Source organism: Pygoscelis adeliae, unplaced genomic scaffold, assembly GCF_000699105.1.
Source record: "Pygoscelis adeliae isolate BGI_AS28 unplaced genomic scaffold, ASM69910v1 Scaffold86, whole genome shotgun sequence".
NCBI classification, from domain to species: Eukaryota; Metazoa; Chordata; class Aves; order Sphenisciformes; family Spheniscidae; genus Pygoscelis; species Pygoscelis adeliae.
In genome coordinates this window covers 751,777-761,645 of record NW_008824930.1, presented here as the reverse complement: position 1 = coordinate 761,645, position 9,869 = coordinate 751,777, and the positions used below count along the sequence as shown (strand labels likewise).

The 9,869-nt window shown below is 40.9% G+C and overlaps 1 protein-coding gene across 1 annotated transcript in view; it reads left to right on the top strand.

Moving 5' to 3' along the window:
- The window catches only part of CTNND2 (catenin (cadherin-associated protein), delta 2), a 573,271-nt gene that overhangs the window by 232,357 nt on the left and 331,045 nt on the right, over positions 1-9,869 (top strand). Inside the window, exons 3-4 of the mRNA XM_009325000.1 lie at positions 178-212; positions 692-808. Of these exons, the coding sequence (XP_009323275.1) occupies positions 178-212; positions 692-808 (152 nt within the window). The remainder of the gene's footprint in view (positions 1-177; positions 213-691; positions 809-9,869) is intronic.

Sequence of the window (9,869 nt, the reverse complement as noted above, 5' to 3'; positions counted from 1 at the left end):
GTCATTCATTAAAAAATATGTAAAATAATACTTCATGTATTTTAAGTATGCTATTTATTCTTAAGTCAGTTCCTTTATTCTTAAGTCAGTTCTTTCAGAACAGATTTAGATCTGAATATTGATGACACACTACTGAATAATTTAATAAAAAATTAACACTTTTCTTTTGCTTTTCAGTTCAACAGAAGAGCAGTTTCACTGGCAAACACAAGGTAATGTACTCATCTACATACATGTATTACATATATTCTCTCCCAGAATTATCGTATTTCCTAAAGAAGATGGAGGGGAAAACAACATTTATTTATGCAATATTTTTTTTCATTGCTAGTGTGTTAAAACCCTACTTAAAAACTGGCAAAATTTGGTGAAAGTTGTTAGGCTTGACAAAAAGAACACTGAGATTAATGCAGAGTTTTGAGAGGGGGGCATTGCTAAACATGTCTCTAACTTAATTTTTAAGATTAGACCTGGACTTTCTCATTTTGCTTTTATTAGTCCAAGGCCACACTTTCAAAGGATGGCATAATTTTCAGTATGGCCAGCCTGCTCTGAATATGTGATCTTGGTGCCTTCTCCATTCCTTCATCAGCTGTGAATGCTTAGTCACAAAAGGTTTTACCTTTGTCTGGTAACTGGTTTTACCTTTTGTCTTTCTTTTTACATTTTTATGTTGTTAATTTTATTACAGATGGTCAGAAGGATATAGAAGATGAGCTCACCACTGGTCTGGAGCTGGTGGACTCCTGTATTAGATCACTGCAGGAATCAGGGATACTCGATCCACAGGACTATTCAGCCAGTGAAAGTAAGTTGCTAGAAATGTGTTTTCTAGAACCCAGACGTATTTGTAACATTTCATGCTTTAAAACTGAATGCATATCTTAACAGTGTTTTTCTTGGTTATTTTCTGATACTGGCAGAAGACAATGTAGTTGCGAGGAGGCAAATTGCCTCCTTGCCTTGCAAGTTAATTTTTGGTTTTGTTTGTAATGGAGAGAATCTCACTGCTAGTTTGTTGGGGAAAAACCCAAACGTGGAATATATTTTAAGGAAAATATTTTGTAATTGCAGGATTGCTGTACTATACTATAAGGACATGTCACAAGACTTCAGCATCACCAGTACAAAAGTAACTTTCAAAAAGCACTTTTTCAGTATGCAAACGTAATAAAATGAAACATAGTGTGGGGCTGTGAGTAATTCTGATGTCTCTTTGTAACCACTTGGCCAGGTAGCTGGTATTCCTTAAGACTAAAATTTTCAAGTGGATACACAGACAGAAATAGTTAGGTAAACTTTTTAAAAATTATGCAGAGAATGGCAGCTGTAGCAAGAAAGCTGAAGTCTTTCCTCAAAGGTTGGCTCACTGGTCATTTAGCAGCCATTCTCTTTGCAGAATTGTGCAGGGAGTGGATAGATCCTCTGCTAGGACCAGCCGTTGGGGAAGTGAATCAAGGCTAAACAATGGCAAAAGTGAACGAGGGACATGCCACTCAACGTATTTGTAGAACAGATGTCTACAAACACTTGTGCTCATGAGTCACGTACACTGAGACAGTTTTCCAACAGGTTAACAGGTCTGTTATCAGTTGTAGCACTAGATACTGAAAAAGCAGGTTAATCCCCTATTTTCCTTTCCTTTTCCTCAGTCTCCTATTTGATACTCTGTTCCCATCTGCCACAATATATACCCGCTTTCACTTCACTCCTACTGCAGCTCCTGACCCTACCTTGGCTTTTCAATTTTCTCTAGTATTCCTCTACATCTCCTTCCCTCTGCTCAGTTGAGCCATTTTTGTCTTTTTCAGTCCCCCGCTGCCCAGTACCCTCTGACTGAGTCATGTCTTTCGAGGTGGCTGCCCAAATTCAGCTTTCTCGAAACCAAAGGGGATGATCTCCCCTTCATCTGGAAAGGCTAATGGAATGTGACAGCCACCTTCTGCAAAGCGTCTCTAGCAATGATGAGTCGTCACCTGAAATGTGGTCATCAGGTGACGAAAGGAAGGCATTGCAAATTGAATGCAGAATTTTAATTTGTCAGAACATTTTGCATTACTTTAAAACAAGATTTGCAGTAAAATTCACAGCTGACAATCCTGGGACAGTAGAAAATTTTTCACTTTTCATGTGCACAAGATTTCTGGGCCAACAATGTCACTAACACATTTGTTAAGATGTTGCTTGAGCTGAACACAATCTGTGTGATTAACATCTCATAGAATCATAGAATCATAGAATAGTTTGGGTTGGAAGGGACCTTTAAGGGTCATCTAGTCCAACCCCCCTGCCGTGGGCAGGGACATCTTCAACTAGATCAGGTTGCTCAGAGCCCCGTCCAACCTGACCTTGAATGTTCCCAGGGATGGGGCATCCACCACCTCTCTGGGCAACCTGTGCCAGTGCTTCACCACCCTCAGCGTAAAAAATTTCTTCCTTCTATCTAGTCTAAATCTACCCCCCTTTAGTTTAAAGCCATCTGTTAAGATGTTGCTTGGTCTGAACAAAATTGGGAAAACATGATGAAACAGTGTAAGCCCTGTTTTTTTCTTCATTTGGGGATGAGGAGAAACAGATTAAATGACTAGCATGATAAGGATTACCTTCAAAATGTGATTCTATAGAAAAATGAAACTGGGTAGATGGCAATAGAGGAGATTGAGGGCAGGGAGGGGCTAGCTTTGACGGGAAACTGTCAGAAACTGGCTGAAGAGATGGAAACTAAGAAAAAATGTTAGGGAAAGTAAGACAGTAGATGGAGAGAAGTCTGGGTATGTGAAGAAAACTAGTACAAAAGCCAGTTTCTGGGGAGTATCACAAAAAGATGAGACGCAAATAGGAATGTAGATAAACAGGAAGGAGAATAAGGCACGTGGGCAAAAGAAAAACAGTGATGGAGAAGGGGAGCAATAGCAATGGACTGTGCGGGGAACCAGCAGGGGAGGAACTGAGATTTCTTGAAGCAGGAGGTCCAGTCAGAAAGTTGAAAGCTGAATTTGCTTGGTTGGATAGTTTGTTCATGGGATCAGGAGTTAGGTGCAGAGAGAGGGAACAACAGGATGATGAGAATGACATTCAAGAAAGGAAACAGTGATAGAGTTATGGACAGGACAACAGCTGTCCCTAAGAAACATAGGTTTGGAGAGAACAGGCAAGTGCATGTGCTCACAAGGGAGCAGGCTTCCCCACAGAGGTGCAAGCTTGATCTTCTTTATTGTCAGGAAATATTTGTGAAGCCTTTTGTCACAGTGCCCCATACTCTTCTGCTCCAGGCCCACCTTGTAATGAAACTAGATTGCTATTTGCCATGTATGGTTTTAATTAAGAATCAGATATATATGCCAAAGCTAACAGTTGCAGCTCTGCTAATCACTCATAAATGCAATTAGGATGTCATATACTGGATTTTCTTTTTAGTTTGGGGGTCTGTTTTTCAATTTAGAGTAAAATATCACAAACACATCAGACAGTTAAAATGTTACTGTGTTTGAAAAGTCAAAAGTAACAAAGTCAAGGCTGTCTATACAACATAATTTGAATTTTTATGACTGCATTATAAAACAATTATTATCATGCCCTGTTTTGTACATTTTCTGTCCATGCCTCATTTACCCCAAAGCTAAGGCCCAGATTGCACAGCATACTAGAGGGGGATTTCATCTGGAGTGCTTCTGACTTCTCTAATCAATGAGTAGAACACACATACTAAATGAAAACAAAAATCCCATATTTGACAGTTCAGCTTTGCACTTAAAATTTAATTGTGTCCCTCCTTAGTGTCCTAAAGTTCTGATGTTACAGTTGTGAAATCATTCAAAGTATCTTCTACTGATACTTAGTTTTAGGTGTTGCCGGTTAGTTTGCAGGTGTGCTGAGAACAAACAGCTGTAACTGGACACTGTGGAAGCACAGTCTCAAATATATGAAGTGCGGTATAAAAGGAAGTTTAAAACTCACTCTGAAGTGGCTCACACACAGCATTTGTATTTCATAGACACTTTCGGTCTTAATTCCTTCAGTCTCCAAATAGGAGATGAGATCTATATAAATGTCTCACTTTACAGGTATTCTAAAAATCGTTATTTGTGATGTATTTGAAGTAAACATTGAGTGTCATAGAATAATCCACCAGGGTGCTATATTTTTTTTTCTTTGTATTGGACATTTTTCAATGAAGGCCTGAGGTCATGCGATAAAAAATGAGGCAACTACAAAACAGTGAATAGTTTTGTATTGTGTGCACTGGCCGTAAGACAAGAAAGGAGGGGAAGAGCAATGATTCAGGAAAGGCAACTTAGTCTGGCATTTCCTAACTTTTGAGCTCTTAACTTTACAATTTTAGTTATCTTTACTTCTGCAGTTTGACTGCATAGCTGTATTTTAAGTAACAAGGCTGACTCTGAGGGGAGCATTTCCAGCCTGCCATGGCAGTTCTAGTCTAGTTGAGGCAGATTTTTTAAATCATCATATGAAAGCCTGACCACAGTTTCTTTTTCTGAACTGTGTGCATGTAGTCTAATGAGTTAATCTATCAGTAGCTCTGCCTTTGTGGAGGATTAGTATGTCTGCAGTCAGAATCTTTACGATTTGGTTTCACGCACTCTGATTTTCTCAGAATTAGTTTTAAAAAGTCATCACATAGCAAGCAGCTGTTATAATACTCTAAATCCCAAACATCACTTCACATGTGCTATTCCTTTAGTAGCAAATAAAAGCCATGAAAAAAGGCTAACGGGACAAGTCACATGAAAGGGGCTTACACAGGAGGGGTTCTGTATTGCTAATAGAGATGCTCACTAATTATCTTTACTAAGTGTGAATCAGCAAATAAAAAAAAAATATATATAAAGCTTTTATTAATTTGACAAAATGCAAGCAGAGTGATCACTGTTTTTAAAGTAATTATTATCAGACAAAGATGGGCAGATTCATAACTGCTGCGTGCTCCCATACAAGTTTTCTGTGGTTGCACTGACGCTGGTACAAGGTTATATGCATCTGAGGGGAACTCCTGCACTGTTGCCCATCTCTTTCTTCTGTCCCAACTCAGTGTAAATTGACTTCCCAAAACCATGTGTTTCCAGTGACAAGTGAACAAACAAAAAGTAAGGAAACTTCAGAATTACACAAGAAGCTGCAGCTGAGTTAAGACCTGAACCTGCATCTCCGTGGTCCAGTTCCCTGTACTGCAGTGATTTCTCTTCATCTTTACGTAGCTGTAGATCTGTCACGACTGCGTCACTCCAGTTTACATCAAACATGATCTCATATAGTTTTTGTGGAGTCAGAGGGGTGTTCAGCCTGTCCTAAGTGTTTGTGGGGATGTCACCAGCAGAACGAGGGTGCTCCACACGTACCCTCAGTCCCTGAGGGCGGGCAGGTACAGGCTGCTGCTAGTGGCAGTGGCCATTAGCTATGGTGTGTCCTAGGGACCAGCCTGGTCCCTCAGTGTCACTGTGAGGGCACTCGATCTGTCCTCCTCCCTGCTGTATATCATTGTAACACCCAGTGTGGCAGCCTGGAGCTGACTGCAGAGCTGGCTGCTCCTCTCTGAAAGTATTTCTTCCCTCCACCATTATCTCTTTCTAAAGGGAACCCAAAAATATTGCTTTTGCAGAAATGAAGATAAATAACTGTCACTTTAAATACGATCAGGGGAAAGACCAGACATGTGAGAGCCAAGCTAATCGCATATGACATTGGAGACGAGTCGCGGGAGAGGGACAGGAATGCACAGTAAGTGTAGGACCTGAAATCACTGGGGAAGGCAACATGCAGGGGAGTGAAATTTAGTTCAGGACAGAGATAATACTGGGGGTGTTTCAGACAGACATGAGACACAGGAGTATTGAATAATGTCTGTAGCTCGGGAAAGGTATTTTCGTGGCAAAATTGGTTAATTTAGTGGGGAAAGACATGTGAAAAAAACATTTTGCAACAGCTGAGTATGTATTGTGGAGACCAAAAATTAATATTTCAGATTAGAAAGCTTGGAAAGATGGGGGATGAAGGAAGAAAGACACTTTTTTCCTCCCCTTCCCATCACTGCACCACTCTCTCAAAATCACACAACTACTTCACATTCATTCCTTTTACTACCTAGTCAGTACAGCTCCTTTTTTTGTTGTTGTTGTTTGCCATGTAAGGACAATTGAAAGCTTCATGGAAAGAAGGAGAGTAAACACAGATATACAACTCTGAGTGAAGAAGGGTGATTGCTGAGGACGTTTGTCGTTAAGGCTTGATAAGGTCGCAGTCTGGCCTGCAGATAAGTGGGAAAGGTACTGATGAACTGCCTGAGGCCCCCAGGTGTCCATTCTCTGTGAGACAGAGAAACCGGAGGCCTCTGATCAATTGTTAAGGACCAAACTACCTTTTCCTGCCAATGTTTGTAAATTTGCATTTTACAGATGGGTAGCGTAAGAGTGAGGTAAATGTGGAACGAGAGGAATATATTGATCCTGTATTTCTTTCCCTCCTACTAGTTCCCCTGTACCCCTATCCCTGTGGGTCCTTAGCATGCCATATCAGAGGACTGCCATGATACTAGCATCAAAACCATTTCTGAGATAATTAGCTGAAGCTCATTGAATCCTTACAGGCTACATTGAATCCTTACAGGCTACAGCGGTGGAGACAGGGAACGGTTACTCCCACTGTCATGGCATTAGCAAAATGAGGGTTAGACGGACTGCTGAGATTACTGAGCAAATCCATTGGCACTTTCTTCTTAACTTAAACCACAGGCTCAAATATCTCTTAATCCAGAAGTCCCTAATTTTAATTTAAGATATCTATACTTAAATCTTTCATGCTATTTCCTTTGCTTCAGTCTCCACAAAATGTGCATAAGACCGGTCTTAAAAGGATTACGGGGCAGATTTATGGAGCTTTTGGTATTTAAGTTTCTAACTGAAACGGAATCATTTCACTATTTTTGACTTGCTTAATCAGTTCATGTGGCAACCCTCCTTCTTTGCTCTCTAAATCGATACCACAGACTGCAGCCACAGAGTTCTTGTTGACATGGATCAGAAAACCTCTTGGATGAGTCTTCCAGTTGTCTGATATTTTTAAAATGCTACATTTTAAATTTCAAATTAAAAATAAGTGGTTTATATTGGAATTGCAGTTTTTCCCATCTGACATGGCCAGTACTCCAGACAAGTTTTTTTCCCCAAATTTTCTGAAGATACTTTTATTTATATCTGTGACCCTAGTGTCCTGGTGCTCAGGATTAATTACAGAATTCAGCACACTGATAGGGGAATAAATAAAATGTAGATTAAATAACACTGTCTTCTTGGCTAATGCCATTTCAGAGCGCGCTTCACTGAGGATACATATTGACGGAAATGCAGGCAGTTAAGGATGTGTCAGTCCTTCTGGGGAGGAAAAAGCATGGCTTACCACTGAGGACTCAATCCCACAATATATTAACTCTTATAGTCACTTGAAACTATTTGCCCAAAACGCAGCACAAATGTGTAGTAGTACCATTTAGATGCTGATTTTTTTCCTCTGAAGAATGACTTAGGTTACAAGAACAGATTATTTTTATCACATGAAATTATATATAGCTTTTGTATTAGACAAATGTGTTTTTCACTTGAATAACCTGTTTAATTCTGAGGCTAAAAAGATGGGCTAAGCTCTTATTTTATTCTCTTAATTCAGTTTTGTTTCAGCAATTTTTTACAATAAGAGAGATCCTCCTTACTCAGTGTGAAAGCAGATGTCCCAGTTTGAAAGAGCACTCCTTGTTCAACCTTTATGATTTTCATCCTTTATCAGCTGCTTTATTCATAGATATTGAGAATGGATTGAAACAAAAAGGCACTATTTACAAAATGAATGTGTAAAAGGATGTGTGTTTATGTGTTTTTCATCCCATAGCTCTTGCTTTGTGAAACTGCCACCTGTCAGATGGCTAACATGCTCAGTGAGATGAAATTTGGCATCAGTGGACCTCACAATTTGTTGATAGATGAAGTTGCTTCCATTTCATTATCTGCTCTGAGAGCCAGGGCGATCCAGCTGAGTCATTCTTTGTGCACGCAAAGGAGGTGTTCTTGTGGGGTCTCCTGGTAAACATATACACTAATAAAATCATGTGCTCTTTGAGTACGTTTCAGAACTGGAAAACACCTAGGAAGTGTGTGTGCCCCTCTTTCGTTTTAGGATTGGAGTCTTTGGAGTAGGAGTGGCAGAAGTGCATAACATGGGTCACACCACCTTTCTTTCTGCTGCATTAATGCAAACCTGGTAGCCGTCTGACTCAACAGTTCTTAGCTCCAGATAAATCTCTCAGAGTATGAGGTCTGAGGAAATTTTGATTTATTGATGAAAATTCTGTCAGTATTGTAATATATTCAGGGTAAATATTTATGGTTGGGCATTTTGGATGCCTCTCCCTGTTCCATCCATCTCTTCTAATACAAGCCTTTTCAATTTCTTGGCTTCAAAACCTTGGGGTTTCAAAGTCATCTTTGCCCAATTTGTAATGGGGTAAATCTTCTGAAAGGCGGGCACCTTTTGTTAAAGGATGGTCTCACGTTATTCGTTGTATGTTCTCACAGAGAAAGTTGTACAGAAATTGTCTCAACTGTGGGTCAAGTTCAGTCTTTTGAAATAGTTGTTAAATACTTAGATTTCTGAGAAATGGTCCTTTCTGGCCCTAATCACCGTAACTGTGAGCATGAAATAATTATCATGTCATTTAACATTGTAATAGCCACTGGCTGGTAGCAAACACCGAGACCTGCTTCTAGGGGCAGTCCTCAGTAGGAGATTAATGTCTTTACAAAACAGCTGACCACGTAAAGTTTCTGTAGATTCATCGCAAAACCCCACTAAGTCATTAAGATTTGATAATATGAAGCAGGCTCTAGCGCTGACCCGAGAGCCAGCTCTTACATCTTAGCATTGGTGTTTACAGCCAGTGCTGCCTCAGGAAATGCTCCATCAGCACTGCGCATCCTGAGCTTGGACTTCATTGTTTTAATCCGCTGTCAGAGGCAGAGTTCAAAGATAGTGAGAACAGCATCAGATGAAAAGACGTAGCTCAAACACTGTCACTCAGTACTCCATCACCTCTGCTCTTTTCATGGGTATCAGGATGGTAAGGGCCAGGTAAAACAGGCACATCTTTGTTGCTGACATATCACATCCCATTAAATTCATGTCAGTCTTCTGACTTTAAGAGCATGAGTGAAGTTTTCCTTTTCGGTCTCTTCCCTTATGCAGGCAGGAGGGGACCACTGCAAAGAGTCAAACTTAGGAGCGGAGCCACAGTATGGGTTCTTACTACCGGGACTCCTGGCAGGCTTTGGTATCTGCTTCACCAGCTGTGGTCCACCGTGGGTTTCTGGCAGTGGAGTGTTAGGGACTGTGGCTTGGGTCCAGCTGATCTCGTTCTGCTTTGGTTTGCTGCCTGCCTTCAAGTTCATGTGTGGTTGTTTACAAGCAGGAGGCCTGGTGAAGGCTGAAGGAACCATCACCGTAAAGGGAAACAGCTTCTGCTTTCCCTGATTCCTCGTGGGTGGCACTGGGGTTGCTGTGGGCAACCTGTGCAGGGCTTCAATCGCCTCAATTCTTCTGCGGCCCTTCTGTAGATTGGTAGGGTGTCTGAGGGGCTTTATAGGCTTCTCAGGGAGAAAGTGCTAGAAGCCACTGGCAGAAGTACTATTCAAAACACAACGGTCCAGTACGTGCCCTTACTGTTGGACCTAAACTGCTGCAGGCTGCCTCTTGCAATTTCCTCTCCTCAGGAAGGACTCACCAGCCAGAGACACTCACGCCATCTTAGTATCTCTCCCTAGCCCTCTCCTTTCGTGTGCCCTCTCGCCTTTTCTTGCTGTCCCATCTTT